This window comes from Lasioglossum baleicum, chromosome 3 (assembly GCF_051020765.1).
Source record: "Lasioglossum baleicum chromosome 3, iyLasBale1, whole genome shotgun sequence".
Classification (NCBI taxonomy): Eukaryota; Metazoa; Arthropoda; class Insecta; order Hymenoptera; family Halictidae; genus Lasioglossum; species Lasioglossum baleicum.
In genome coordinates this window covers 18,387,642-18,403,286 of record NC_134931.1, presented here as the reverse complement: position 1 = coordinate 18,403,286, position 15,645 = coordinate 18,387,642, and the positions used below count along the sequence as shown (strand labels likewise).

The 15,645-nt window shown below is 38.5% G+C and overlaps 1 protein-coding gene across 7 annotated transcripts in view; it reads left to right on the top strand.

Annotated features, from left to right (window-relative positions):
- LOC143207419 (dual 3',5'-cyclic-AMP and -GMP phosphodiesterase 11) overlaps positions 1-15,645 on the top strand; it is a 153,361-nt gene that overhangs the window by 36,091 nt on the left and 101,625 nt on the right. For 4 of the 7 annotated variants that reach the window (XR_013008670.1, XR_013008669.1, XM_076420864.1 and 1 more), the window contains exon 1: positions 14,299-14,955. The exons of 2 other annotated variants lie outside the window; for them this stretch is intronic. Coding sequence is in view for 3 of the 5 variants with exons in the window: in XM_076420864.1 (XP_076276979.1) it covers positions 14,829-14,955 (127 nt within the window). In the remaining 2 variants the exon portion in view is untranslated. Of the gene's footprint in view, positions 1-14,298; positions 14,956-15,645 lie in introns of those variants that run through there. One more of the 7 variants, XM_076420865.1, reaches the window with a different exon arrangement.

Below are 15,645 nucleotides of genomic sequence, written 5' to 3'. Positions count from 1 at the left end.
TTCGCAAAGGAAAAAGTGACTTCAAATGACCTCCGGGATCATTTCAAGGAAGTACACAATTTTTAGGTCACTCTGTAATAGATGCTTGCAACTTGTTCAATGAGAGAAATTATTTTCCATAGCAGAATTTGTTTACTTTATTATAATAATTCAGATATTATGCAATAATATAAAAGTATTCGCCTTGATTAAATAAATTGGATAACTTATTTCGCAACTTCGACGGTTTTTAAACCTTTGCTCGATGTTGCACCAAAACTGTTTAAACTTCTCACATGCAAGTGCATATTGTTAGTATGTATTTTGTCTTTAATTGCATTTTAGTTTGTTAGACAATCCGGCGGACATTTTTGTTTCCGTCGTCTATCGTGTACCCTCGGGAGATATTAAATAATAAAGTGGATCGTTGTGCAAAGTCAACGTCAATCTACACTTTGACGTTATCTCTTTATCTTTCCTTTGTATACGCTGTATTATCAATCACACGGTACTGTTTGACTGACAGTGGCGGTAATTTACGGGGATCCAGTTGTACTTCGAGATTAGAGCTCGAAATTGCGATCTAACTTTGCCTAGGAACTCTGTTACAAAATCAACAGAAAGTCTGTGGAGGCACTTCCTACAAAGCTTTCCTGTTCCTAATCATTTTCCTGTAAAGCTTTCACCAACATATTTGTGGCATTTTTCTGATTAAAACGAGTCCAAACATGACGTTATTCGGACCATACTTGTTTGTTCAATCCAACAATCTAGCAGAGCCTCGATTATCCGGACCGATATGAATACGCATTTCACGTGTGCAAACAATCTAAGTCGATCTAAAGCGATCCATCAATGTAGAACAGGATTTATTGCATAAATCAGCAAAGATTTAATCTAAGTTCCACTTTTTCGTGGACCAAACGAGTATATGTAACCCAAATTGTGTCGTGGTTGGTATCATTTCAATCAGAAAAGTGTCACGAATGCCTTGATAAAAGTTTTATTGAGAAATCGTGCCTCGCTATCCTTGAAAAATGGAGACGACTGAGTTTACATCAATTTTTAGGAGATTGGGTCTTCTAAAAATATCTCAGGCTTTTGTTTCTGCAAGTTGATCAGTAGACAGCGGATTTGATGCATTTATGACAAAAGTGAGTACGTAAAATTTGAAGCAGTGGACATGTTAAAAAATATTTAGGGACACCAATGTATTAGTTTGAGCTTAACAGGATAATGAAAAGAAGCATCAAATTTTGATTTAGCTCCTGGGTCCTGCAATCGATGCAAACATTTTTTATTTTGCGTAATGATGACAATCTCCGGAGAATCGGAAATGCGTAAACACATTTTGGATCCACTGTATACCAAGACGTCACCGTGATTCTTGATCAAAACGCTCCGTTTGAGGGACACTTGGCGTGCAACAAACTCGATACTAATGTTTAGTAATGTTCGCCGGCTGAAAGCGACAACATCGATATTTTTGCGATAACTTGCGGCAGTCACTTTCTCCAGGACCTGTGTCGATCGGTCTCCTGTTGCCTATCTTCCACGATAATGACTTCACTCTTCCCCTTTCATTTCCCGTCGTCGAATCTCGCGCGCGAAGTGCTCGATAAATATTAATGGAGCTGAGGTTCTTATCAGATATCTAAATTACCGGAAGATTAGGCGTCTCAATACGGCGGGGATCGGGTTTTGCGGGAGATTATGCTCGGTGGAGGTCTTCTCTGCTAGGAGATCCTGCAGACGAGTCGCGGAACAAGTGGACAGACAGGTTGTCGAGTGCGATTATCAATAAAGCTAATGAGTCGAAGCTGATCCACGGGGTCTTGTAGGCGAGTAACCGGTGCCTATCGGCGCGATATCAATTATCGCCGGTAACTAAATGGCCCGTACGAATGATGAAGCCATTTGGCTCTCTCGCTGTACAGCAAGCCACCGCGATCGCGAAATTCACCGGCAAAAGTCCTGAGACCGCTTTCACCGCTAATAAAAGCGTCTGCGTTTTGTTGTTGTTCGGGTGAAAGCAACGGTTACCGATCGGCGGCGGCGGCGGCTGCTCGTTACATCGCGCCCGGGATTTGTTCCGCTAATATTATTGTAACAAGCGCTCACGGCGCTGGAATTAACGCTGCAACTTCTGAGCAGCTAAGCTAACTAGTTCAACTGCTTTTGAACTTCAACTGGGTTGATTCGTCGCGGACTTTTCATTAAAATACAGTAAAATACAGATTATAACACGGTCGAATAAATTGTTTAAAAGGTTTGCACATATGTACAGGGTGTCACGGAAACGTACTTTCCTGAAGGAGGTGATCCTTCAGGTCATTTCAAGTTTGAAGTCACTTTTTCCTTTGCGGAAATCTCTTCCGCGGCTTTGTTCCGAAGTTATCAATGAAAAACGCGGAACCAATCAGAACGCGGCTGCTGTGGAGGGATTCCGGCTCGGCCAATGCCAACGCCACGTTCATCGCGAGCCGTGGTAGCCGCGCTCTGATTGGTCAATCCTTTGCACGCGGAACTATTTTATATGTAGAATATTTTCATTACCTATGATTTGTGTTCGAATATGAAATTGGTACATTACCTCATACAATATTTAAATGTTTAGTAATTGATTGCGGATTTTATGCATTTATGACAAAAATGGGTACGTACAATTTAAAAGAGTGGAGGTATTGAAAAGATTTAAGGCCACCAGTGTATTAGTTTCACCTTAACAAGATAATCAAACGAAGAACGAAATTTTTATTTGGCTCCTGTGTCTTGCAATCAATGCAAACCTTTTTTTATTTTGCATAAAGATCCGCAGTCTATTGATTAGATATCAACATAATTAATAATGTAAACAATATTGTGAATAATGATACAGCAATTTTTAGTTATGACTCTGAGTCACCACTCTAGTGCTGAGGGTTAATAACTCCCCCACAGAACATTTTCGCAAAGAAAAAAGTAACTTCAAACGACCTCAAGAACCATCTCTTTTATGGAAGTACATTCTTGGGACGTTTGCGAGCAGGTATTTCTTATTATTCAGCTGTTTATCTTCAAATGTATGTTTAAGAATGTATAATACAAGCATATAGAGTCGTAAAAATCCCACAGGAATGGAATTTGAAACAATGTTCCTAGTGTGCTACAGGTTTCAGCATGTTTCCCTTTATACTTTATATTTCTCGCGGGAAATACAAACACGACTTAAAGAAATGTTCTTTTATTCGTTGAAACGGACCGTTGAAAGACCTCTCGGTTCGGTCGAATCTCTCCAGAGCTGTTCGTTCGCCGACGCCGAGGATAGCAGCTAGATGCCGTTAATCAGAAGAATAATTATGACTAATTAGTTTGTTTCGTGTAACGAGTTGCATAATTGGCACTATAACTGCGAGAGGAACCGCTTGTTACGAAAGACTGCTCACCCCCCGATACACGCGACACCGCTCCTCGAACTCGCACTAATGATCTCGTCCCGAGGTTCGCGAAATTCGCGTAATGCGAGAGTATCCACTGCCATAATTTCCGGGAAAAATGGTGGCCGGACGGGGACCCACGCCGGCCGGAACTGTTGGAAGCCGACCAACCGGCAGAAATTATTATTCCCACGGGTAGATTGGGGGAAACTTCTTGACGTAAGCTCACCCGTTCAACCGGCGATTTCGGCTTGAATCGAAGTTCCCCGAGCTACGAAATTCTAGGGAGATCTAATATGTACACGTTCGCACACGCGGGCACCTGCTCATAAATTTCCGAGCGACCTTGCATGCTGTAACATCGCGTGTACGCCGCTAACAAGGAAACTTCAGTACTCAACGGTCCTAATTCTTCTTTCGGAACTTCCCGGATTTATATGTAGAGGACCATCCGAGTTATAAGTTTTGACCAGTGTTTGATCCTTCGACCGGAAAACAACTACCGTGACGAAACGATACTGTGTGTTGAAACTTCCGGACCGAAATGTGACACTTATCCCGTGCGGGAATGCTGTTCCTTGATCTCTTGCCTCTAGCGTTGAAGCGTCGACAAGGATGACAGGGTCTTTACTCACTTTTATATAAAGAAAACAACTGAAAACGGATCGCGCGTTCTTCTCCCTTTTTATAAACAATGATGGGAACAACTTACCTCGGTAACTTTTAGCCCTAGTCTCCTATACTTTAATTACTTAACCCTCCGAGTACTGTGCCGAAGTCATTTCTCACCGGGAACATCCAATTTGTGGCAATTAAACTAACTGAATAGCAGTTTCATTGAGGATATCGGAAAGACTAACTTGTCTACGCGAGATATCATCAAAAGTAAATTATTAGAAATTATTAATTAGAGCTGTGAACGGTCCCAAGCATAGTCAATTATATTGCTATAAAAATCGTCCGTTGTCCGAGGGTTAATTGCAAGTTCCATGCATTTATGGCAAAAATGCATAAAACATAGAACACATTGGAAGAACTAGTAATATTGTTATGTTATTCACATCTTACTAATATGTTTAAAAGAACAAATATATTTGCATTGAATCCCAGATTCATTCAATTAATGCGGATAATTTTTATTTTGCATTTATTGAAATATATTACAGGATCTGCCATTAACAACTGTTATTTTAAATTACGATAAGGTTTTCTTCACAATTTCATTAACCACGTGTAAAGTGTAAAAGTTCCACTTGCATTATTTTAATTAACTGTTCCGGCAACGTTTTACCTCAAACAGCCACATTTAATTAAGTAATGGAACGAATTCCAGCGCGTTATTAAACATGTTTGTATCACGAAAATATTGCTTGTAAACACGCACGTGGCATTCTTGATAAAAGTAATTGTGCGTTAAAAGGTTTTACGACATTTCGAGCAAGCATGAGCAAAACCTACATTGAAGCATTTCAGTAATTGCTGGGGACTGTAATTCAGGATTATGTTCTCTAGTATGCCCTCTAATAAATATTAGAAAAAAAATGGATAGCTGAAGCTGTTACTACTAATAGAATTGCACTCTATCGGTTATTTTTGTGTGCACACTCGTAAACTGATTCTTTCAATCCATTTTCGGGATGAATTTCGCTTCACGATCCAATTTCAATGAAAACGTTGCGCACGATGCGGTAGAGACGAAACAGTTTCAGGTTCGTGCAGAATTTTATTTCTATGAAGGAATTAAAACAGCAATTATCACACTGTAGATTTTTAGTCGCGCGAGATACGCTAAAACAATTTTTAATGACGATTATTTAAATTTTATCTGATATTTAACATCAACTTTCCTCGCGAAACTAAATTATTATGCTGTTCTAATTTTCTGTGTCAATATATTCAAACTTCGAAATATCAAATGCGCAACTAATTATTGTACGCTTTCAAACAAATAAATTAAAGAAATATAGCACAGCGTACAACCCCTGTCCACCACGGCAACCCAATCACTTCTAAAACATGAATGCTTTTTGTAAATTCCGTATCAATGCCTCCGATCGGAAACCTTTTGTCAGGGGTTGTATACATATTTCGAGTGAAGCTATTATGCAAGCCAACTCCAATATGAATTAACAGCAAATTACGATAATGCCACTGCACACGACTAGAAACAAAAACGTAGTATGCGGCGTCATTGGCGACTGTAAAAAGAAATTAAATTTATAGTAGATCAGAGTAAATATGTGAACACGTTTTAATATACCTTGATGAGGGTGACGCCCACCAGACTATAGTCTAACCGGATGTGTTTGGTGACATATTATAGTACGTTACTATAGTCCGCTATGACGTAACTCGTTCCGGTTCATTGCATTAATAATGATTGAATTGACGGTGAACAATTAAGCTCGATGACGCGATCGCCCTTTTCGCGAGGACCATTTTCGCCCATGTTGATCGGGACCGAACTTTTGCTGCACCAATTTTATTCGACAAAATTAAAATTCAACTGTATAACTTCGTGCAAAAGCATTTTGCATTATCGTTGAACCATGTTATTTTTTTCTTGTAGAATACAAATATGGCGGCGCCACATTATAATTGCTCAACTTTAAACCAGACTTAATACCGGTAAAATTTTCATACCGGTGTTATGCCAAGAGGCTATACCGAAACCGAAATGGAGGAAAACCGAAATCGTTAAAATACCAGTTTCGGTATAACCGATATTCTACCGAAACCGAAATAAATACCGGTATTTTTTCGGTTTTTCCAATGCACAGGATGCCCCAAATAAAAAGCACTCATCGTTACAGAAGATGTCTGCAGCGACGTGTCAAAATTTTGCGTTAATTATTAACCCAGCCCAAGCTGATCTTTTTTATTTCGTTTAATTTCGTCGAGTAATTTATCAAACGACACATGACGCATGTGGAAATACCGAACAAACTTTCCGAGCCTGTGGTAGTTTTGAACTCTTCACAGAGAGTGCACTCGGTGTCTTCTTGTTTCACGTTTTTTCCTTCCCAGGGAAATTAATGACCATCCAGGATATTTAAGCAAAATAAAAATTCCCTTTGTGAGATTTACAAAGGCGGCAGTTTAACGACAGTTTATCTCGTCTATAATTTCAATCGGTTAACAATGTTGTGTAACGATATTGAATAATCTCAGAGACTAATTCTATTGAATATGATGCGTGATATTAATATGAAAGTAAATAAAGATGAGAGAGAAAGAGCATGAATTAGGACGAGAATTTTGTAAATACAGATACAGTAAATCGTAAAACAAGATATCGTTGAAATATTGTATACCGACAAATTTTTATAATTATTTTTGTAATTTTCATAACAACAAATTTAACTATAGTACGGTATATGATGTGTGATATTAATATGTGGAAGTAAAAAAATGAGAGGGAAGAGTATGAGGAATCTAGAAATAATTATTACAAATATTAACAAATTTTTACGATTATTCCTATAATTTTTATCATTTTCGTAACAACAACTGTATCTTATTGCATTTACCACATTTTTATTCGTTCTCCATAAATGTCAGGACTACAACGTAGCATGCTATTTGTGCACAGAAAACGCAGTGCCGATTAAATGTTAACATTCGCACAGCACACGTTTTCTCCGTTCTCGTTTTTACCATCCGAAAAATATCCAGAAAATCGCGCGGCGCTGTTATTGCAGAATGCAGGCGTGGAATATTAAAAAGAACGTCGTTCTCCACATGCGTTCGCATCTTGCGCATCGCAACACCGGCAAAGCATGCAAAGTACAATAAAGAACAGTCGGTAGTCTTACCCTGTCCCTTTTTCACTTTTCAATTCCCGTATTCCTTCGACAGCTCGATTTTGTGCATTGCAGTATAACACGACGCGTGCCGAATACAGGTTTGGGGATGGGATCAAAATTTCAGAAATTTTTTATTTGTACGTACTTCAGCTCCTGTACCACTCGGCTCTTTGTCGTTTTTTTATATGTATGTAGGTTGTTTGCACTAAATTGAGAACAAATTAATTTTATTCGTACATGTTTCAGCAAGCTATTTTCATTTGCAGTTCATCTGGAATTTTTTCCCATATACAGGACGTTCGCACTAAATTGAGAACAATTTTTTTATTTGTACATACCCTCGGCGAGCATTTTTTATTTGCAATTTTGTTCATATATTATATTGAGCTATTGCACTAAATTAAGAACAATTTATTTTATTCGTACATGCTTCAGCAAGCTATTTTCATTTGCAGTTCATCTGGAATTTTTTTCCATGTACAGGACGTTCGCACTAAATTGAGAACAATTTTTTTATTTGTACATACCCTCGGCGAGCATTTTTTATTTGCAATTTTGTTCATATATTATATTGAGCTATTGCACTAAATTAAGAACAATTTATTTTATTCGTACATGCTTCAGCAAGCTATTTTCATTTGCAGTTCATCTGGAATTTTTTTCCATGTACAGGACGTTCGCACTAAATTGAGAACAATTTTTTTATTTGTACATACCCTCGGCGAGCATTTTTTATTTGCAATTTTGTTCATATATTATATTGAGCTATTGCACTAAATTAAGAACAATTTATTTTATTCGTACATGCTTCAGCAAGCTATTTTCATTTGCAGTTCATCTGGAATTTTTTTCCATGTACAGGACGTTCGCACTAAATTGAGAACAATTTTTTTATTTGTACATACCCTCGGCGAGCATTTTTTATTTGCAATTTTGTTCATATTGATCTATTGCACTAAAGTAAGAACGATTGTTTTATTCGCGCGTGCTTCGACAAGCTCTATTTATTTGCATTCTATTTGGAATGTTTTTCGTATACAGGATTATTTTATTTGTACATGCTTCAGCAAGCTTTTATTTGCATTTCACATATTTGCAATTCTGTCTACATGTATGCAGGACGTTTGCAATAACTTAATAACGATTCTTTTCGTTGAAGGTTTAATCTTCAACTTTGTAATACATTTACTCAGAAAAGTAACATAATTGACCAAAAATTTGTCCTCAATTTTCACCGGCATGCACAAATATCTTTAAAAAAGATGGATGATTCAAATTTATTCTATTTTTTCTAACAAAATTATAATTCAAATATTGACTACTTCTCAAGAATCAGGAGAGTGTTTCAGTACTTCCGGGACCCTCTGCAAGTCTCTGTCCTCTTACAGAAAGACCTAATTACTTTTACCGTATTTCGTGATATGAAAATTTTCGTATTCATTCCAGCTAGGGTAAATGTACCTATTACCGCGGTATTTTGTTCCCAATGAGATTATAAAATATGAGAATATATATTTTGCCCTGAATCAATTTGTACAATTCAATGAGAATGTATTCTTGTTGGCTAGGCAAACAAAATCGTCAATTTTATAATCTCAATATCGGAAAGAAACATTCTTCATGAAAGATAAAAATAACAGCATTTTTTTCTTCTATCTCTATCGAAGTACACCGAAGTACGACCCACCGTGGCGTGGAGGAAAGTCACGCCGAGGGCGAGCGCATTCGTGAATAAGCAAGTGTCAAGGTCTCGTTTGACGGTGAATCGTTTTACGTCGCCGTACTGATCGTTGAGTATGGTAATGGCAATGGTAATGGCCGAAGCTTGTCCTCCATTGTTGGCTTCTCAAGTCTTTTGAATTCATCGGATAACGACTGATACGCAGCCACGCGGATACGGCGTGTAACGTCCGCCTTTGAATGGAACTTCGCGACGAGCGTTCCCGTGAAAAAGTCCGTCCCGGCCGACCGAAAACCGCGGTCCCTGCACGACTGTCTTCCGGCTTTTTTTACCCGGAAAAACAAACGATCCAGCGACACCTGAGATACGCATATTCAGCCGTGCAACTAGCTCTTTCCTGGAACGCGAGACTCGCGTCACGTTGCTCGCGAAATTGCTTGTCAGCCGGACGAACTTTTGCTGGAACTTCGCTGTTGCAAGTTTTCCCAGAACTGGAAATTCGTATGGTTCAACGTGTCGAGTAATACCTGTCGGGAAGTTCATGTCCCGAAGACAGCCTTTTCATTGTCTTTGAATTCAATAAATGCACTTCAGCTGTCTCGCGTTGCACCGGGATCGGTTTTTCTGAAGACTTTGGATGCTTGAAGGAGCTCTGTTCTGGTAGCTTGTAGGCGAAAGAAAGACTTAGTTGTGTCTTTAACTCCTAACCTATCTGCAACAACAACCGAACCATTGATTTTTATGAACGTTTCTGGTGGTAGTTCTGGTCAGGTACTTGAGGTCACTTCAGGATCGTTAATATCTCTGAAAGAATATGCGAGGAAAACAAATATGCATTTATGAGAAAAAAATATCGGTGACCTTGAAAGCTCCGGTAAATGACCTTGAGAAAAACTAACGTATGCAAAGAACTCACCTTGAGATACCACTTACATTGCATTGACGTAATGATAACCCACTAATTGCATTGCATTGCATTAAAAAAATGATTGCAGATAAAAGAATACTACAGACACTATTACATTGCTTGCAAAAACAAGAAGAAGAAAATTGCTATGAAAAATATGTAGAATATCGCTCGAAAGTGTTCGGGAACTACAGGCGAGAGTGGAAAGCAATGTAGCAGAGAAAACATTCAGTTTTTCTTATTGTTGCAATATTTTTATGCAGCTGCATGCATCATCCTGAAATATAGAGAGTGTGACAGTAACGATGACCCGCGGGAGGGAAATAAAATTCAAATGCGAGTGCACGATATTCATTCCTTAAAATATTGTCCTCGAGTGATTCACAGAGGAAAGAACCTGTTCCACTATTTCTACATAATGTACTTCCCCATTGTTTCTTAAAAAGTTATGAAACTGGATTCCGAATACAATTTCTTTTATAAAGACCATTTCTGATCTAATGAATACTGTAAAAAATTCTACATTGAATGAATTTCTTAAAGTTAATAAACGTTACGTTGCGAATTAATAATAGTTTCCTTATACGATATTAAATTCATGTCAATGTTCATAGTCTGTGATTTCGAAACATTCTACTTCGTCTCCAGACATTTTATCAATTTTCTGTAACAGGTTAAATAGAATGTGTTTTTAAAACTCTTCGCTGTTTGGTTCAAACTAAACTTCAATACATAATATATATGCGTTTAATATATTTAATAAAATCAATGCATAATATATGCGTCTAATATATCTGATAAAATCAATGCATAATATTAAATAATAGTTAAACAGTTAAACAATTGTCTCATACTTTCAAGAGTGCAGAAATTACAGGTTCTTGCGAACCTTCATTAGGTCCTCTTTTATAATAACGCTTCAGCGACCATTTTTTAGTCGGCTTATACACACTTCCATTGATTACACGTTCGTTACGAAGGAATCGTCAGCAAAAACAGTGCTCTTTGTAATGAACCTAAAATTCCAAGGAGATCGCGTCGTCCTTTTCCACGGAAGGTCGAACCAGCTGAGCGAAACATTGATTAAAAGCCGCGGAGTCCCGTCGTAAAAGTGTAAAACGCATGTATGTTGCATCCCTCAAGGGATTTCTCCACGCCCTTTAAACTTTCTTTCTCCTTTATCGAAGAGTAGCGTTCCGTGTGCACAGCAATCTCCATAAAAATAGTAATAAAAGATGATTCGTCGAGTGGTCTCCTACGCACCGATGTCCGTATCGAGTCTTATACATAAATCAAAGCGAATTAAATCTGGCAAAAGGCAATCTCATAAATCCCATCTACGAGCTTCACGTTTACGAATTACCTTCAATTATGTACGAAATCAAACGGAACGTTTTTATCATGAATCTTATCAGCGAGTTACGAATAAAACACAATTGTACTTTATAATTCTTCGCCGATTCTTTTGCGCTAGTAATACACAGGCATTCGAGATTTAATTACTTAATATATTGATTTTATACATTTATGACAAAAATGAGTGGGTGAGACTCAACCCTCCAATGCAATGTAATTCAAATACTGTGTATACATATAAAATAGAATGGAATTTAACTACGTAATTCAATTACAATGTATTTAAATTAGCACAACTCTGGTCAGAAATGACCCTGGCATAGGCCTGGAACTCAGGAGTCCGAGGGTTGAGACAATAGGATTAAAAGAACAGGTTAAAAGAAATATATAAAAATACTTTTTAAAATCCACGCTTATATTATAATGCCCTAAAAAGGAGAAAATTTTGTTAGACATTAGTGACTATAAATAAAAGCGTGGAGCGCTAAACTATATTGACGTAATCTTCGTGGGCGCTCCACGCTTTTATTTATAGTCACTAATGTCTAATAAAATTATTTTCTCCTTTCTAGTGCATTTTAATATAAGCGTGGTTTTTAAAAAGCTTTTTTTATATATTTTTTTATTTTATACTTTTTAGTCTTTTCTAAATGGAACGCAAGATATAGTAATACTGGTATAAAATAGTAAGATATAGAATATCTTACTAGATATAGACGTCTCTTGATGGAGTCCGAAGTGGAACTGAATGAACGGAACACCACAACCACACTGAGCTCCTTCGGTGCGAAGTGGGCCAGTAGAGTGGGGATGAGTCGGAGTGGGAACGCGTAGTGGAGTAGGGAGCGCTGGCGCGCGGAGTGGAGATCACTGAACGCGATGACGTACTACTGAGTGTCGCGCGACGAGGTGTAACACTTAATATTAAAATCTTTTTCTCCTAGACGTACAGTTTTTTTTTAAAAATTCGTTTTTAATATTGTATTATCACCTAGTTCTGAGCTATGTTTAAAGTTTCAAGTCTCTAGCTCATCGGGAAGAGGTTTAAAATTCGATTACAAGATTTGACGTATACAACAACAACAACGACAACTCGGCAAGCTAACATAAGCGTGGTAAAAAATTCTGCATTCTATTTAAAAAACTGAAGGTGACCTACATATCTTGATAAAAAGCACTTGAAAAATCCGACGAGCAAAATAGACGTTATATTTTTCTGAAAAAGAGTTGTGCATACAGAACGAAATTAATAGCACAGTATCTGAACAAGAATTAAAGTTTAAAAAGTTGAAAGCATCGTACTTTTCATTTATACAAAAATCGTTTTGGATGATAGTCACCCTCAAGAGCTTACGTGCAATGACGTAGGTGGTGCAGGATTTTTATTACCGTAAACTATGTACCCGCACTTGACGTACTTCGTTCGGCACACGTGTTCTTCTCGATATCATTGACGTTTGCGCTCGCAGAAACGTCACACGGCGTACGCGAAAAACATCCGTATTATTGAACTGCGTGGGCCGTGAATGAAGCACGGAAATGAATGGAATATCGCGAGACACTGATTGTGTGAGATAGAAAACTGAACGAGACCGCGGAATACTCATACGCAATTGTCGCCTCGTTGTTTATTTTCAATTACGTGTGTTAAAAAGGGTACGCGGAAACACCCACGCTTGTTTGCAGTTGCTTTGTATTTTACCACGGTTTTTCTGAGTGACATTGCAAACGTCAAACTGAGAAATATTAGGGATAATTTGTCCCGAGACAAATTCGACATCATAGTTCATCCTGAGTAACTTTAGTTTCTTATATGTAATTACTAGACTATTTTATGCAAAATAAAATATTTATGTGTCGATTGCAAAAAAAAAATGGGGGCAAAATGTAAATTTCTTTCTTTGATCATTTCAATAATTTACAAATAATGTATCGATTCGAATCAATTTTTATTTATTGCCACGCTTATTGTCAAATCTTGTAATCAAATTTTAAACGACTTCTCGATGAGCTAGAGACTTGAAACTTTAAACATAGCTCAGAACTGGATGACAATGCAATATTAAAAAACAAATTTTTAAAAAAACTGTGCGTCTAGGAGAAAAAGAGATTTTAATATTAACCGTCACACCTTGTCGCGCGACACTCGGTAGTACGCGTCATCACGTTCAGCGATCCCCACTACTCCACTACGCGTTCCCACTCCGACTCATCCCCACTCCACTGGCTCACTTCGCACCGAAGGGGCTGAGTGTAGCTGTAGTTATTCTCCTTTTTAGTGCATTTTAATATTAGCGTGGTTTTAAACAAATTTTTTTTATATATTTTTTTTAGAATCTAATTTGATCTCGCAACATAAACTATTTCAGCTTAAGAGAATTATTCATTTTAGCGTTTGCATCACTATGACAGATGCTATAGGTATATCTAATCTAATTGATTTCCTCGTATAAAAAGTACACAGAACGGTCATATCGACTGATATTGAAACTAACTTTACGCAAAAGTTGAGTTGGATCTGCAAATAAAACCTGAAGATACGACTTGAAAGATTAGGTTTGTACCTGCAAATGACACATGATAAATCTGTAGGTGCATACAATCGGACATGCCATATATGAAACGACCTAATATTTCAAAAAAATCATAAATGTCCAATGCACAGTGGGGTATTTGGCCCGAAAATTCGGAAAAAAACTATTTCAGCGTTATTCATGGGTTTAAGCCAGTTTAAGGTCATAATACAGTAGGTCGTTGAATTCGTCTTAACGTCAGCTGTAACATTGCGAAATCAGAAATGTATTTTAACATTTAAAAAATCAAAATGATTTTTATTTCCTATCGAAATATGTGGAATCTCTTGGCTTTCGATGAAGTAGAGTACTTCACGGGTGTACACAGAAAAAAGTCGACTTTTTTCCGACTTCTCAGACCAAATGCCTCACTGTGCGACGACAGGGGGATTCGTCCTAATCCATTCTCGGATGAAATTTTTCCCCGATCCTCCAAGTTTCCTTGTCATGTTCAATGAAGCTTCAACGAAGTCCAGAAGCCAAATTCCCGACCCATAAGACGAACTCCTATTGCCAGTTGTCTATCCCGGACGTCACCATGAGCGACGTATTTAGCTACTCCGAGTAGTTGGTTCGCAATCAAAAATGATTTGTCCGTTGGTTGGGCGTGCTGTGTGATTAGAATTGCAGCCATTAGCTTGATGAGCTCGGCCACTGGACCCAGAATCGTGCGGAGCTGGTGATCGTTGCTTAACGATTCGGTTACTCGCGCGTAGAGAATCCGTTGTTTCCGTTGTTGACGAAGCCCCCCACTCTCTAGGTTTACCTGCCTGGCGCACTCGATATCGATATCGTGTCCGAAGATAGCAGGTTCGCAAACATAGGAGGATGACTGGATGAGAAATCGTGTCGGAGCACGCACATCCGCTCTTCGTTTCCACTTAATCCTCGTGGCTATAGTGTGTCCGAGGCGAATCCACCTGATAATTCCACCTCCTTTCCTAGCCTGGTATAGTTGTACAGTTGCCTACTTCTCCACCCTCTTCTCCTTTAACTCGACGCGACCCAACGCGGCGCGAGTCGGTGAAGGGAATCCGTGGGATCATCATCGTCGTCGTCGTCGACTTCCTCGTCGTTCCCGTCACCGTATGCTCGCCTAATCTGGTCGCTATGGCAGTCGGACGGCAGGCTCGTCACCGAATCAGTCGCGAGTCCAAGAGGAAACTCTTCTGCATTTGCACCTGCAGCTACACCGCGGCGTTAAGCCCCGACAACGACGATAGCGTTCACTGTTTTCGTAAGTCCCGTTATCACGGTGTGTCGGTGTTCCCTTTGCCGTTTCGCGCGCGTTTTAGTGTAACGGTGCTGTCTGCTAGATCCACAGGGAACACGACGGTAATGACACTTTTGACACAGCTGGACGATCTTCGGTGTCTGAGTGGATGGCCAGAAGATGGTACAGTCGGGGACAATAAAGATAGGACGCCCTATTCAATGGTTCTGTTTTATTTAGTTGATAAAATTCAATTTCTTGCACGTGCCTACTTTTGTTTCACGCTTTGTTTACTTGGCTCGGTTGGTCATAGCTGTCCACCCCTCTTAGATATACAGGGTGTCTCAGCTGAAGGAAGCCATCTGAATATCTCCTTTATTTTTAATGGCACAAAAAATACTTATGGCATAATTTAAATGGCATCGAAGGAGGAATATCATGTGGGAACAATTTCTTTTGTCCGGTTATTTCTTCAAGGTCATCGTTATTTGTTTATCAAGAAAACTTATCTTTTTTTATTCCGTCTTCGACACCATCCAAATTATGCCACGAATATGGTGTTGTGCCATTAAAAATAAAGGAGTATAACAATTATGCTAACATTAATTCCTTATTTTCACTGTGAAATTTTACAAATCCTTCACTTGATCTGGTTTCCCGAAAATATTTTCTAAAAATGCGTATTTCTGTATAAAGGGTGGGAACTTTTATTTT